The sequence below is a fragment of the Schistocerca nitens genome, chromosome 2, assembly GCF_023898315.1.
Source record: "Schistocerca nitens isolate TAMUIC-IGC-003100 chromosome 2, iqSchNite1.1, whole genome shotgun sequence".
Classification (NCBI taxonomy): Eukaryota; Metazoa; Arthropoda; class Insecta; order Orthoptera; family Acrididae; genus Schistocerca; species Schistocerca nitens.
In genome coordinates, this window is record NC_064615.1 from 263,317,878 (window position 1) to 263,334,216 (window position 16,339).

Genomic DNA, 16,339 nt, shown 5'->3' on the forward strand with positions numbered 1-16,339 from the left:
CATCCTGTAGGAACCACAAGTTCCCCCACTCCATGTTCTTCAATAATTTCGTCCATTCTGGGTTGCAGAAAATTTTGCAATATTGAAACATAACGTTTGGAATTCAGTCTCACAGTCACTCCTTCCTCCTAGAAAAAGTAAGCGCCACGCCAAATTGTGATATTGCACACCACACTGTCACTTTAGGAGAATGTTGCGGTCTTTCATAAAAAAATTCGTGTGTTATTTTCAGCCCAGCAGCGAAAATTTTGCTCATTCACGCGCCCACTAAGATGAAAATGTGCCTCGTCACTACTGAAGAACGCTGAATTCGGAGGGATCTGAGCAAGCATTTGCGCACACAGACTTTGGCGGTTGGTGTAGTCTGCTGGGCGTAATCCTTGAGCAATCATTACTTTGAAAGGATGGAACTTCAAATCGCAGTGCAGAATCCTTCTGAAACTGCGGTCTGAAATCCCCAATGCAACAGTATGTCGTCGAGCAGAACGTTGCGGCGATTGTTGAACTGCCGTTCTCATCCACTGCACATTTTCTGGCGTTATGATGGATCTGTGTCGGCCGTGTGTATCTATTCTTAGTATGCTACCAGTTTCCTCCAACTGCTGAACCCAAGAGCGAATTGTGTTTGCATTAGGAACGTCACTGTTGCTTGGTATGTTGAACTGTCGCCGAAAAGCTCGTTGTGTAGCGATCACAGATCCGTTGTTTTCATAGTAAGTGTGAACAGCAAAACTACGATGTGCACAGGTCCACACCATGTTGGCTACTTAAATGGGGTCAACGACTGAATAAAGGCAGACCATGTGCAACTGCCTACTCAGACCACAGCCCCAGCGGTAATCGACAGAAACCCTCAGTCGGTTCTGCCGCACCGTGTATTTCTGACAAAGTTTGGACATTGAATATTTTATATGAAGCACGAATAAGGCGGCGAAATTGAGAAATCTGTGTGCTGCACAGTGGTGATTACGTAACACTTTACACCATACATCCATATGTTACAGAAAAACTGTAACAATTTGTCCTCAAACTGTAATAAAACTACAACAGAGTTACAGTTTCCAGAATGAGATTTTCACTCTGCAGCGGAGTGTGCGCTGATATGAAACTTCCTGGCAGATTAAAACTGTGTGCCGGACCGAGACTCGAACTCGGGACCTTTGCCTTTTGCGGGCAAGTGCTCTACCAACTGAGCTACACAAGCACGACTCACGCCCCGTCCTCACAGCGTTTGGAAGGTAGGAGACGAGGTACTGGCAGAACTAAAGCTGTGAGGACGGGGCATGAGTCGTGCTTGGGTAGCTCAGTTGGTAGAGCACTTGCCTGCGAAAGGCAAAGGTCCCGAGTTCGAGTCTCGGTCCGGCACACAATTTTAATCTGCCAGGAAGTTTCAGAGTTAAAGTTGTCCTATGACACAAGCGACAAAAAGTGCCTGCTCTTCCTGAAAGAACAATTCAGCTCAAAAATCAAAATATGGACAAGTGAAAGACAGATGAACCACACTAGTTGTCTGTGGGATGAGCGCTGCCCCTGAAAACTGTCACACCATTCTGCACCATGACAGATATTACATCTGGATGCACAAGTGTAGATCGGGCGTTGAATTTTGTCAGATATGGCATTCAAATACAACGCAATGCAGTACATAGAGTGGACACTGCATCTAATGTATGCACCACACACCAGATAGTCTGGGTATGTTGTTCAGAATACCACACCACACAGGTACACCTCGTACCGCATCCCAATACATAAGGGTGCTACTACCAGAGGGGGTTGTAGCCCTCAGTCCACGTGCAAGTCGTATGGTTCATCTGACCATACTTCAGCCGACCTATTCTCGAGTGAGTGCAGGCAGTTTGTGGTTACTTGTCTCATGGGACAACTTTGACTCTGTGATGGTTCGATGTATCAAAATGTCCCGCCCTAAAGTGTTTAATACCTCTAGACATTTGGGATGAAGCCAAGGTGAACCCTGACATTCTTGTTAGAGAGACTAGTAGCATAAATTATATTTAAAACATCACATTCATTAGCACGATAATTTACATGTGCTTATGTTTATTACAGAACTGATTGGGGACAATCTTATGGTGGCTAAAATCTCTGATCACATGGATTTTCAAAATGATCATTACAATATATTTGGAACCTTTATTCTCCAAAGAATACTGCTCATAGCTAGTGAATACACATGCTGCAAGTAATCTAGACCTCATATTATAACATGCTTACACTGGGATGTCCTGTGTATTTTTTGTTACGCTCTTTAACAACTGTCTCCTTAATTAGTCAATAACATGTCTTTCTCAAAGCTCTGAAATGATTTCATTCCAGTGAGATGTATGCAGAGTGGTGGTCAATATTGTGCGTAGTTAGTAATTGTCCAAGTATTTCACTGTAGTTCAAAAATGGATCTGAGCACTATGGGCCTTAACATCTGTGGTCATTAGTCCCCTAGAACAGTAACCTGTCATAAATAACATTTTACAATAGATTTCTATGTCTTTTGATCAATGCTTATTGAATTCAATAGCATTTAAGAATAATGGATTCAGTAAATCTGGCATTCTTTCAAGTTCTCTATCCCTGTCTTTTTATCATGTGCTTGGTTAAAACTTATACACTGCATGCCTGATGTGTATGGTTTTTTTCCCCATTTGGTTTCATGCATTTCAATGATACCATCATCATCATCATCATCATCATCATCATCATCATCATCATCATCATCTTTCTGAATAGCTATCCTCCTTGAATCACACCCTGAAATGATTGAGTAGTTGGTTTAAATGCTTTTTCCAAAAAGACTTGGTTTCGACTCTTCTTTTTTCAGCAGAAATGGCTGCTTCTTGGTGATATTTCATGGAGATTTCAACAAAAACTCACTGGACTTTTTTTAACGTTAGGGTCCTTAGTAAACTGTGATGTCATGAAATTTGTTGCATATTAATCAGCAATCTTCATCATGGAAGAAAATGTGGGCATTCACCAATCTGCTTATATATGTTTTTGGTGGTATTTATGTGTGTGTCGTCTTTCTGTAATGTCTCACACTGCCTTCACAATGAAAATAAAAAATGAGGAACTGCACGTGACGTCGGAAGGTTATTGTGACATGAGACTTCGTCAAGTAAAGCATAGCAATATATATGTCTACTCTGTAACTGTTTCAGGGCGATTTGTTACAGTTTTGATGTACCATGTAAGTGTGTGGGGTGGAGTGTTATATAGTACTCCACTGTGCAGTACACACATTTCTCAACTTTCCCAACACTATAAAATACTCAAGGTCTGAAATTTGTCACAAATACTTCATAGTACCCTCCATGACAGTAAATTCTTCACAGCTTTGAACAACTCTAAGTTTAAAGATTATTGGAAACATTTCAGTTTCTCACTACAGTTGATTATATTTCAATGCCCTTCAGTCTAGCAGACTTTTAGAAATCCTGCCACCACTCTCCCCCCCCCCCCCCAAAGGCTACATGGGTGATCATTTCCCATCACATGTCCTCACTCTTGCTATTGGGATCAGCGAAAGGCTTTCTGCACAAGCTCCTATATAACTGCATGTAGTATAAGGGTCAAATGGTCTTGCATCTTCTTGAGGGGAAACACATTGATATCATAGTCACCAAATTTGTTTTATCTGAACAAATCCATAACTTTAGTGGACATTAGCTCTGTACCCACAATTTATGGTAGTTGTGTAAAAATATCCTTAGTAATCTGGAAGAATCGGTCATCTGGAGTTGGTGTAGGTTGTAACAGCCAATCCTCACTATCATAACCACTGACAACCTTTGTCAGCAAAAGTCTACTTTGTGGAAGGAGACACATTTGCATTAATTGGAAATGAGCCAGAAATCCTATGGAACCACCATCACATGTCTATACCACACATAAATGTACACCTTCTGCATATGCACCCTTGTTGGAGAAATTATGCCAGTTGGAGGAATCATACCAGCATTCATCAGAAAGTGATTTAGAAACCCTATGGAAACATGTAATCTTGCTTGCAGAAGTCCCACTATCCCACAAATCCATTAGAAACTCGTTTTACATCACTCACACCTCCAGATTCCTCTAGCCACGATTTAGAAATCCGCTGTAAATGTTAGACACCTTATGTATAAAGTAAAACACAATCTAGGTGAGCACTCAACTAAAAATCACTTAAAATAACATGCTAGCCTGGACTATGGATCACTTTCCATTTATAGGAAGGATGATTAGAATTTATATTTCGTCTATATCAGTAACAAATTCCCATCACACCAAGGCATACCTAAAGCAAAATGAGTATTAATTAAAGAATAATACTGTCATCTATCACAAAGTATGCATATATGGTGCCAGATGCAGTATGGCATGACTTTACTACTACTACTACTACTACTACTACTACTACTTGTATCTAGCTGGGAACCTGTTTGGATACATAATATGAATCTACTTCTACTACCTTACTGAATGCACCATATACTATACTGTATGACATTATGAAATGAATGCACTATTACAAGAACTGTAAGTACTCTACCAACTCTGCCATATCAACTACACATCTTTAAGAACTATTACAGAACATTTTCCTGCACAAGCATCTATATAATTAATAAGAAATTATTTAGGAAACCTTTCTAATCGTTTGATATTCATATCAGTTGTTTATGTGCATTTGAGAAGTGGGACATTGGTAGTCCAGTGTAACGAACTGTGTTTTGTCTTCCAGCAGAATGAGTGTCTGTGGCACGAGGGTTGAGTCATGCTACATCGAGGTGAGAGTGTATGTAGTTCACTGTAATGATGGCCTAACACATGCAATCATGACACTCACACTACCCGTTATGTTAACTGTGAGCTACTGGATGTAAGATATTACTGTCATGTGTAGATGTAATGTCGTGTGTAGATGAACTATTGGGAATTAACTGCAGCAAATGGGCTACTGTGAAGAGCTGCACCAAAATCCTAAAACAATCTTCTGTTATATCTGGTATAGTTGTAAACTATGTACACATTTCTCTAGGCATCATCGGTGGAGTCAAACTACTACATTCCTCCACTATCATGTCTGAACAAAGAGATGAAGTTAGGATCCTGTTTGCTCGTTAAACAATTTTGAAAGTTTTACATAATTGTCATGTAATCTCTTAATAAACATACCTTGTGATCAAGTAATGATACTTTAATGATGGGCAACCAACTATGTGCTTAAATATGATCCCCGATTTCTCCTGCCCTCAAGGTCCTTATGCTAGGTATATGTTGTGCAGTCTGTCACAAATGTAGTTTCTATAAACTTTCCCATTAATGGTTTGCTAAAGAATCTCCAGATACCTCTGAATTGCTTTGCTGCATCCTACCCATTTAGTTGTCTCATTAGAAAAATCGTCGTGTGATATTTACATGACAGCATGTGTAGAAACCGTCCATGGCCCATTTTCACACACACAGAAGGAGAATTGGTTTTTTGATATCATTTGTAAAGTTTTAAAAAATACTGAACAACTACATTTATATGACAATGCTAGACCACGCAGCATGCACTTATACCTATATAAAGCGTGCATTTTCATTTCATCAACACAGTTCAATTTGTACCACATCATAGCAACCTACATTTCTGTGAAATATATAACGCTGCTTAAAAACAAAGGTTACATCTAAAAGCTAATGTGTGAAGCATCTTGGCTGGAATAATATGCCTCTGTAGTGAATGGGAGCTAGCAGTGACTAAAATGCCTGAACCAATTGCAAGAGCGGAGTGGCAGTACATAATACCTCCGCACCTACCTGGTCCACCGAGGTATGTGTGTCTAAGAAGTTTAGCAACTGATTACAGCTACTTTAGAGGCACTGTGTTCAGTATCCTGAATATTAATAGGTTTCATATTCAAATGCTGTGAACCATTACTGTCATACTTTTTTTTTCATCATATGTATTTGTGATGTTTTTGAGTATTGTGATTCGACTTGCAAATAAGTATAAATGTGTTTCACTCTCTAATATGTTTGATGTATGTCTAGTGTATATAAGTTCGCACGTCTGATGGCTCTGCCATGGCTGGCCACGACAGAGACAGGTTACTGCTTATGTTTATAGCTACCACCAATTACACTCAATTTTTTGTGGTGAATTTTACAGCCTTTGGCTCCTGAGCCATGGCACAAGTCTTCCCCCAGGAGAACACATGTGCATCTCCCAGTTTTTTAATTTTCTTGGAGAACATACTCTGCTGAAAAAATTGTAAAATCTTCACGAATAAGATCATTCTACTGACAAGCGAGGCAACAGGTAGTTTCTAATTGTAAGAGTATATGATAAATTCAGATCAAGTGAAACACATGTGCATCATAAAGGGTGTCCAAACAGTTTACATCTACATAGATTCTCTGCAATACACTGTACGACAAGCGGTGCAGGGTACCCAATACCACTACTAGTCATTTCCTTCTGTGTTCCACCCGCAAATGCAGCAAGGGAAAAATGAAAATCTACATGCCCCCATATAAGCCCCAATTTCTTATATCTTATCTACCTCGTCCTTATGCGCAATGTATGCTGGAGACAGCAGAATCATTCTGCAGCCAGCTTCAAATAGTAATTCTCTAAATTTTCCCAATAGTGTTCTTTGAAATAAATGTCACCTTCCCTTGAGGGATTTACATTTGATTTCCTGAAGCATGTCCAAAACGTGTGTGTTGCTCATACCCAGCAGCAACGAATTTAGCAGGCCACTTCTGAATTGCTTTGATGTCTTCCTTTAATCCACCCTTGTACAGATCCCAAACACTTACACTACTCAAGAATACGTCACACTAATGTCCTATATGCAGTCTCCGTTACAGATGAACCACACTTTCCCAGAATTTTCCTGAGAAACCGAAGATGACCATTCACTTTCCCTTACACAATCCTCACATGCTTGTTCCATTTCATATCAGATCAATAAACAAATACACAGTCCCCCCCCCCTCCCATCAACAAAGCAGGTATGTACTACTCTCGAATTCAGATGATCATAAAGGTGCTGAATGGCATCCAGCAATATACTGTCCAAAGCATCTTGCACCTTTTATTGCAATTCTGCAATGTTTCTTTCAGATTCTGGATAATGAATAAGTTCCCACTTCATCATGTTCCACAAGTGTCAAAATGGTGAAAGGTCTGGTGATCTCACCAGCCAAGGAAATTGTACAACGCCATGCTTCACAGCAGCCATATGCACTGACCTGGGGAAAAAGCACATTGCCTTTATGTTGAAGAAACTGCAGTAGCATGACCATAAGAGCCTGTGCAAAGTAGCAGGCACTGGTTACTTTACCATGTAGAAACACCAAATGTAGCCCCATGTTGTAACTGATGTCACTGACCCCTCCCCCACCATGAAGCCTAGGATGGGACAGGTGTCATGGGCGAATGCGCAACAGAATAGGCAGCTCATCAGGCCTATGCCATACACGTGTATACAAATTAATCACATATACACAGAACTTACTCTTGGTGCCTTTCTACTCTCCAGTCAACACTTTCAGGATGCCAGAGTAGCCATGATTGGCAGTGTCCTGGTGTCAGTGGTAGACTGGGCATATTTGCACACATTCTTATTCCTGCCGCAATAAAACATTTCCCAATGGTCCCTGATGACACAGCAGGTGCAAAATATTACCAGATTTCGTCCCTGAATGATGTTATCAGCAACCACTGCTCACACAGTCTGTATACCTCAATGTGTATCTGTACTGCACATGTCCAGAATCTGCTCTACAGTTTGGGAATGTTCCACAAGCCACAGCTGAAAACATTGATTCACCACAAAGGGTAAAGCATAAGTGTGCTTCTTGAATTTCAAATCCTCCCCTGCATTTAACCACAGGTCACAAGTGGCGTCCTGCACCCCCCCCCCCCCCCCCCCTCTCTCTCTCTCTCTCTCTCTGTGTGTGTCTGTCTCTCTCAATACAATCAAATAGCAGATTTCAGTATTCCCATCAGGTGTAACAAACAAAGTGTGCTTGTTGGAATATGTATTGCTGTAATTTGCTGACAACGTATTTAGACTAGAAATTGTAACTGATTAGATACTTCCTCTGGAACCTGAAGAGATTGTGTCTTTCATTAATAGAAGCCGATAATATGTATTGTATATCTTGTTTCTTATCTATATGAGGTCCCATGAACCATTTGAAATATATGTTGGAGTAAGATTCTTGACCTACAATTTGTGACGTGTTAGTTGTCTTTCTCACATATGTAGAAAGCGGGTATGTTATCTAGTACAGCTGCCTGTGTGGACCCAAATGTTGCACCCTGACCTGTCTTTTTGTGGTACTTGTAGCCTGTACTGAATGCAAATGTCTGCAGTCATCTCCTGATGCAACATCATTGCGTAGTTCAACATATGTGTATACATCCTAATCTATATAGGAGTAGCTCGGCTTCAATACAGCACATATAAGGCTAGTCATGGTCATTGGTTACTAAGCAACACCAAGAAAACCTCAGAAAAGATGGATTATTTTACAAGGTCTGTTTAAAAAATTCTGCAACATTCATCTTTTCGCACCAATGGTGCGTTGGAGCAAAATGTGGATGGCATCTGTGCACATGTTGGTGTTTAATGTGTAACTGATAGAAGTTCCACTGTTGTATGTCTGTTAAGTTAATGTTCACTGCTGTAATGGGTAGAACAATGTTTCACAGATTGCGAATTCCGAGATGGCAGAGTTAGAGGAGAAACGTATCTGCATTAAATTTTGTGTGGAACACAAGAAAAACTTTACAGAGACACACCAAATGATGCCATAAGCCAACGGCAATAAGTGCTTTAGCCATACTTGTGTTATGAATGGTTCGAACGGTTTAAAATGGTTGGATGGAAGTTAAAGACGACTCGTTCAGGATGCCCTTTGACATCTACCGAGGATGCTCATCGACACGTCAACGAAACTGTGTATGACAATCGAACACTGACTGTCCAAAGTGTTGCAGAAAAATGTAACTTTTCACCTGAATCATGTCATAAAATTCTAACACAGCATTTTGGAACGCATCATGTTGCTCCCAAGTTTGTCCCACAGCTCAATCTGTGACGAGCTTTTGGATCGTGCAAATGATAATGAGATGTTCCTTAAGAGAATTGTAACTGGTGATGAGACATGGGTCTATAGTTATGCAAGGTTTAATCTTCACAATGGATTGGGAAAGGCTCTCCAAGACCAAAAATGGCTTGTCAGGTCAAGTCAAATGTCAAAACCATATTGATACTTTTTTGTTTTTGCTTTAAAGGATTAGTTCATCTTGAATTCGTACCACAGGGACAAACTATTAATTGATGGTACTATCGAGACGTGTTGTGATACCTGCAGGAAAATGTGAGAAGGAAATGGCCAGAAATGTGGCGAGACAATTCATCGCTCTTGCATTACAATAATGCAACCGTACAGTCATTGCTGTTGGTGCTTGATTATTGCACAAAAAATGGAAATCACTGTGCTGCCTCATCCTCTGTACTCTCCAGACCTGGCCCCTGCGGACTTCTTTTTAATTTCCAAAGTTGAACACCTCACCGAAAGGACAAAGCTTTACAACGATAGGCAAGATAAAAGAAAATTCATAGGCGGCGCTTCGCACGATCCAGCAAGAGGTGTACCTAGACTGCTTCCGGAAGAGGAATCTGCATTGGGAATAGGGTACACTGCTTCCGGAGGAGGAATCAGCATTGGGAACAGTGTATCAATTGAGGAGGAGAGTATTTCGAAGGAGACCATGCACAATAAGTACAAGGAATGGGTAGAAAAATTTTATGGACAAAGTTCTGGAATTTTTTGAACAGATGTCTTATCCCATGTTGCTATGTCTGGGACCATTTCACATACATGACAGTGCATTCAGAATGGCATCACAAACATAAGATACACACTGTAATGAAAAAACAGTGTAAACTGGACCGCAGCTAATCCCTTGATAGCTTCTGTTTACATCATTTATTCAACCCAAGCACTTTGTAATTTGATAAAACATTTTGTTAGTTCCATGTTGATATTATCGTATGTGGTGGCACTGTTACTCCCTTTCATCTGATAAATACCATTTTGAGTGGCTGCCTCAGGTACTGCCTGCACTGAGGTTGACCCCTCACCCAAGGTCGAGTGTAGCAATTTATTTTTGCCTGAGTTGTTAACCATTCTTAACTTTCTAAGAAGCATCATGAGTGGTGAATTTTGAGTAAAAGTTGTGTAGTTCTTCATAGTGTTGTTCCAAAACCCATAGCATCTCTCATTCCACCAGCTTTCGATGGCCCTTAACAATTACATTCTTTCATTGAAAAATTCTGTAGTTAGTAGCAAAACACTTAGGTAATGAAATTTGGGTAGTAACCATATGGTAAAATACTCCCCTCTTTGCATGCTATCATTCGCCAAAACCTCTAACTGATATCTCAAACCATTTATAAAATATGTGGAATGATGTGGGTATGTCATCTTGGCTTTATCGCTGGCGCAGCGCAATCACAGGAGTGTGTTACGTCAGACCAGTTTTCGCAAGATTGGTGACAGATAGAGACCTCCACCCATGTCTAAAGAAAATTTCAATATGTTAGCTAAATTTCATACATAGCAACATATTATGTAACATGTGCCAAATCATAGTGACCCCTATTTTGCATTGAAAACTTTTTTGAATTTCACGCAGTGCCTTACTTCCATGTAAATATCACAATAACTATGACCTTTAACAAAATGATGGGCACATCATCACGAACCTGACACATAAAGCTACAGGTAAAGCAAAAATGATTTTTTTACCAAATAGTTTCTGTAAAATCCTTTGGTAAGGACTGCAGGGTGTGCGCCTCGATTCTGTCATTGCCAACTGGCCAAAGGTGGCAGACACTTGTTGGTCTCCCATTCCGAGCAAATGAGTGAACTCACATAAAAGCTCTGGATGAAAATTGGATGGATCAGTTGGTAGGACATGTTCTGAGGCATCAAGGGATCACCAATTTAGAATTGGAGGGCACCGTGGAGGGTAAAAATCGTAGAGGGAGCAAGAGATGAATGCACTAAGCAGATTCAGAATGATGTAGGTTGCAGTAGGTACTGGGAGATGAAGAAGCTTGCACTGGATAGAGTAGCATGGAAAGCTGCATCAAACCAGTCTCTGGACTGAAGGCCACAACACAACAGCAAGAACACAGGTGTTAGGTTGCTAGTGTTGCACTCATGAAAATGTGCAGTAATCTCGTGGGACTCAACTTGTTCACGATCTTAAGCAGGTGAGTTGTTTAATTCTTCACAGTAGTTATATATTGTCAGATGCATTCTTCTTCATTCTTTTGCAGCAATAACAACTTACGTCAGTATGGCTCTTGATGTTCAATGGGTTTGTGGGAAGGTACACATTAAGCGTAAGATTTCCAATATCCTGCTGCATAAGAGTTGATGCAGCAGTGAGTCAACACTATACTTACCTCACATGATGGCCGGGATGTTGAGGGACCACTTTGCACCACAATCAGTGGAGACTTGACTGAAAGGCACACTACATCTGTGTCTTCCGCTGGGGCACAATCTGATGTGGAGTCTTGTGTTACACAGGCCTCTCCTGGGGATGCTGTGTGAGCCACAGGTTCCGACTGTCTTGAGGCACTCCTCCCTGACTCCTCTTGTTGAACTGCAGTACCACTTGCAGGCAAACGCAGTACTGTACTCCTCAATGGTGACTGTTCTGTAGCTCCAATTGCATGAATACTGTCAATACCCTGAACACTGTCTGATCTGTGTGGCAGTGGTGGCACTTCAGTTGTATGTCCATTAAAGGGGTCTGACTGTTGTCGAGGCACCTGAACCACTGGGGAAACTCCTGTACTACTCATATCACTAATGTCATGTGGTGTCCGCACACGCAATCTGGCTACCATAGGTTCTGCATTACCACTGCTTTCTTGGCCATCCCTCATTCTTCTTGCCGAAAGGAAATATTCATCCTCAGTGCCAATGGCCACACTACGCATGGGGGGCATGTTGGTGGCCTGATATCCACTGCCGCTCAGCTGCTGAAAGACAAAAGACTATGTCAAATATCCAAATATATATTCTCAAAAAATTGTTTGGTAAAGTACACTATCTGGTGAAAAGTATGTGGACACTTATTAGTAAACATTTATATGGGGTGTTCTTATCACTCGCATTTAATGGTGGATTGATTCTGTTAGGGAAGCCTTCATTGAGGTGCCTGAATATCTGTAGAGGAATGGCAGCCTATTCCTTCTCAAGAGCCGAAACCACAGAAGGTAGTGACCCTGCAGTTGAGAACAAAGTTGATGTTCTAACTCATCCTAAAGATATGCCATTGACCTCAGGTCAGGACTTCAGGTAGGTCAGTTCATTTCAGGAATGATATTTTCCAAAAACCACTGCCTCACAGATGCTACTTTATGACAGGGTGCACAGTCATGCTGATAAAATCAATCATCATCTCCAACTATTCCTTTATTGTGCACAGTACAAAATGCTATAAAATGTGTTCCTACCTTTTCGCATGTAGTGTTTTCTTAGAAACAATAAAGGAATCACACACTATCTACAAAAAACAACCCTGTATTGTAACGTCACCTCCTCCATACTTCACTGTTGGCACTACACGTAATGGCATATAATGTTCTCCAGACATTGGCAAAACCTAAACCATTCCATCAGATTGCCACGTGGTATAGTGTGATTCGTCACTCCAAATCACTCATTTCCAGTCATTTAACGTCCGGTGGTATCACTGTAAACATCGCTTCAAGCTTTGCTTAGCAGTGGCTACAGAAATAAGTGGCTTATGAACAGCTGCTGAATTATTATACCCCATTCTTATCAACTTAGTACACATTGTGCTAGCTCGACTACTGGAAGTACTTTGGAACTCAAGAGTGATTTCTTGTGCTGATTTCAGGTAATTTTTTACAATCACCCTTTGCAATGCTCATCAGTCCTTGTCTGTCATCACACGAGGTCTGACAGGTCTTGGTTTAGCTGTGATTGTTACTTGGTGTTTCCACTTCACGATCATATCACAAACAGTCTACTTGGACAGCAGGGTTGCAATGTTCCTGATGGACTTTTTACTCAAATGGCTATCCCATGTTTGAAATCACTGAGCTCTTTGTATCAACCCATTCTGCTGTTACTGCACCTTTACTGACAAAACAATAATCCCTGCCTCCTTTTATACTGACATATTAGCCTCTTGTGATATCTAGCTGTAAATTTCACCTGCCTTAGGTGTGTCCAGATACCTTCGATCAGATAGCGTAGTTGGGATGCATAAAAAACTAGGAAAGGTATGCAAATATTAGATGTCAGGGGATTCTTATAATGAAGTGACAAATTACTCTACATGCATATACACACTTCTAAGTCTACAGCTTCAGTTTTATTCTGCAAACAACCTTAGCACAATAGGTCCTCTCTAATTCCATTTACAAATTGTGCATAGACAGAATTATTGCTGGTAAGCTTCTGGGAATTTCGAACTCATTTCTCTAATATTTAATATCATGGTAATTTTGTAAGGTGTGTGTGTGTGGGGGGGGGGGGGGGTGTGTAATATAGCTCTATCCTTCTTGAAACAAAGCAGATTTTTAAAGTAGTCTCTCAATGACACACAATGCTGTGTCATTTACATTGAATAAGCACCTCTGTGACACACTAGCACTGATTAAATGATTGGTGACAACACATCCACAGCTCTTTCTTGATACTTCTCAGTCTACGTCATCAATCTCAGCCAATAAGCATTCCAGACAGATGAACAACACAGAGGAAGAGTGCCACAAAAGACTTCCTCTGTGAGTTGTAATGATGTAGTACATTCAAGACATGAACACACATTAACCATATGCACATTGAAGAGATGAAGGCACAACATAATTTTCTTTCTTGCTAAATAATTCAGTTTTTAAGTATCTCAACGTATACACAAATATTGTGTAAATGTAGTGCCATCAGGTAGTGGTCAAGGGAACTACTTGTGTGGAGGCTTTTATATTATTTTCTGTGCAATGTTGTAAATTTATTACTTTAATGATATATTTTCTTAAAGGCTAAAATAACATGCAAATAACAGAATGTATAGTATGAAACAAAATATACATATAAACAATTCTGTTAATGTCTCAAAGAAAACTGCACTGGTTATTTGAGGTTATTTGTTGATACAAGAGATGAGCAGTAGTAGTGTGTAGTGGAAAGTGAGGGTTGCAGTATGCATAAATACAGCTGCGTACACTTGCAGTGCTTTGAGAAAGTACATGACTCAACACATACATAATGGCAATCTAGCAACACGTCAGCATAATAAATCTATCACAATGGATTATTTAACAAGAAAGCACCACTGAGATGCTGAGGAAGAATGTTAGAAAAAGACAATATGCCACTAAATTCATAATGTCTACTGTAATACATATATCAGCTAAGTTAAAGAACATTGTGTTAACTGTAGCTTCTCAATTACTCTTTTCGAATTTTTTTTATATCAATTCACTGAAAGTCTGTTCAATGAAACTTCCCCCCTTTTTTTGTAGATCATGTTACCTACAATCTACGATCATAAAACCACAGTAGTCATTACTTGAAACAGGAAGATAAATTTGATACAGTAACTGTATTTGGCACTAAAGTTCTTTGAAAATCTTTAATAAAATTTCTGAAGTCTTATACTAACTACACAGTATCATCTATGTTAATCCCAAAGTTGTTTCAGATCAGATTTACTTTCATTCCAATTGATCTACAGTGAGTTGGTCCTCCAGGATGTAGAACCCAGAAAATCAATAATACATGACAAATATTTTCAACCAAAACAAATAAGCTAATGTACCTTCCACAGGTCCCATGCGGAATGATCGTCTTTTTTATGAGCATTATATGAAGGATCATTTTACAACAATCATTTACTAAGAGTGCACTAATGCACTGAATTTAAAATTTAATAAATATGTTCCTTTATTTATAATGTGGTAAACATATAATAGAACATGAACCAATGAACACATTACTGCAGAAGTTAGATTGTACTTTTGACACACACACACACACACACACACACACACACACACACACACACACACACACACACACACAAAAAAAACAAATCAACTGGTTCTACTGGGAAATTCATCAATGGAGTTGGCCACCAAAAAATCCTTTAGGCTTCTCTTAAACCGAATTTCATTGGTTGTTAAGCTACTTATGGCTGCTGGCAAGTTACTGAAACTTTGTGTTCCTGAATAATGCACATATTTTTGTACAAGAGTAAGTGACTTTAAATCCTTGTGAAGATTATTCTTATTTCTAATACTGATTCCATGAACTGAGCTGTTGGTTTGAAAAAGTGATAATTTTTAATGAAAAACTTCATTAAGGAGTAAATATATTGCGAAGCAGTAGTTAGTATATCTAGTTCTCGAAACAGGCCTCTTCAGGATGTTCTTGAGTTGCGCATGATTCACAATGTGCGAATGGGTGTGTGCCTGCTTACTTATTATTATAATTCTATATTGTTCTTTCGTAGTTCAGTTCTATAAGATATTATCTCACTGACAATGCCTACATTAAATTTCCACTTATTGTCAATGTTTTATTCGTTTTTAGTGTGAATTTCACAAAGATGTATGTAGAAGTACAATACAATTACCATGTGTACATAACCTTTTTTGTTGTAACATGGTATTGGGTACGTGGGGACTTCACTATTTATGACATAAAATATTACATAACTAAGCATCTTTGCCACACTAGCCCACTCATTTCACTATGAACAATTGTAGCGTGCACACATGTTCCTGTTGCACATACTTTTTCAGTAATAAAGTGTGTTAACTGCATTTATTAGTATTCTGTGAGCATTCTGAACGGAACAAACTCCGAACAGGCCTTGGAAGACTCAATGGTACTGACTGACCACCATGTTGTCATCCTCAGCCTCTGGATGTTGGTATGGAGAGGCATGTGGACAGCACCCCACTCTCCAGACCTTTGTCAGTTTTCGTGACTGGAGCTGTTACTTCCCAGTCAAATAGCTCATTTGGTCTTACAAGGGCTCAGTCCACTCTGCATGACCCCATTAAAATCACTACAGTGGTGACCCTTCAACGAATAGCAGCAGCTACTTCAATTTTAACACATGTACTTTGGCACATTGTGTTTGCTTTGACAATGGAGCCATTCCACGATTACACTCTTTTTTAACTATATGAACAAAATGGTCACTTTCAAAATGACTCGTATAATGTTTTCTTCCATCCGAGCCAGTCTACGATTAGTAAAACAGGGAAGT

The 16,339-nt window shown here is 39.8% G+C and overlaps 1 protein-coding gene across 1 annotated transcript in view; it reads right to left on the reverse strand.

The window, feature by feature from the left end:
• The window catches only part of LOC126235999 (mucin-17-like), a 351,820-nt gene that overhangs the window by 154,158 nt on the left and 181,323 nt on the right, over positions 1 to 16,339 (reverse strand). The window contains exon 3 of the mRNA XM_049945007.1: positions 11,484 to 12,068. Coding sequence (XP_049800964.1) covers positions 11,484 to 12,068 — 585 coding nt within the window. The remainder of the gene's footprint in view (positions 1 to 11,483; positions 12,069 to 16,339) is intronic.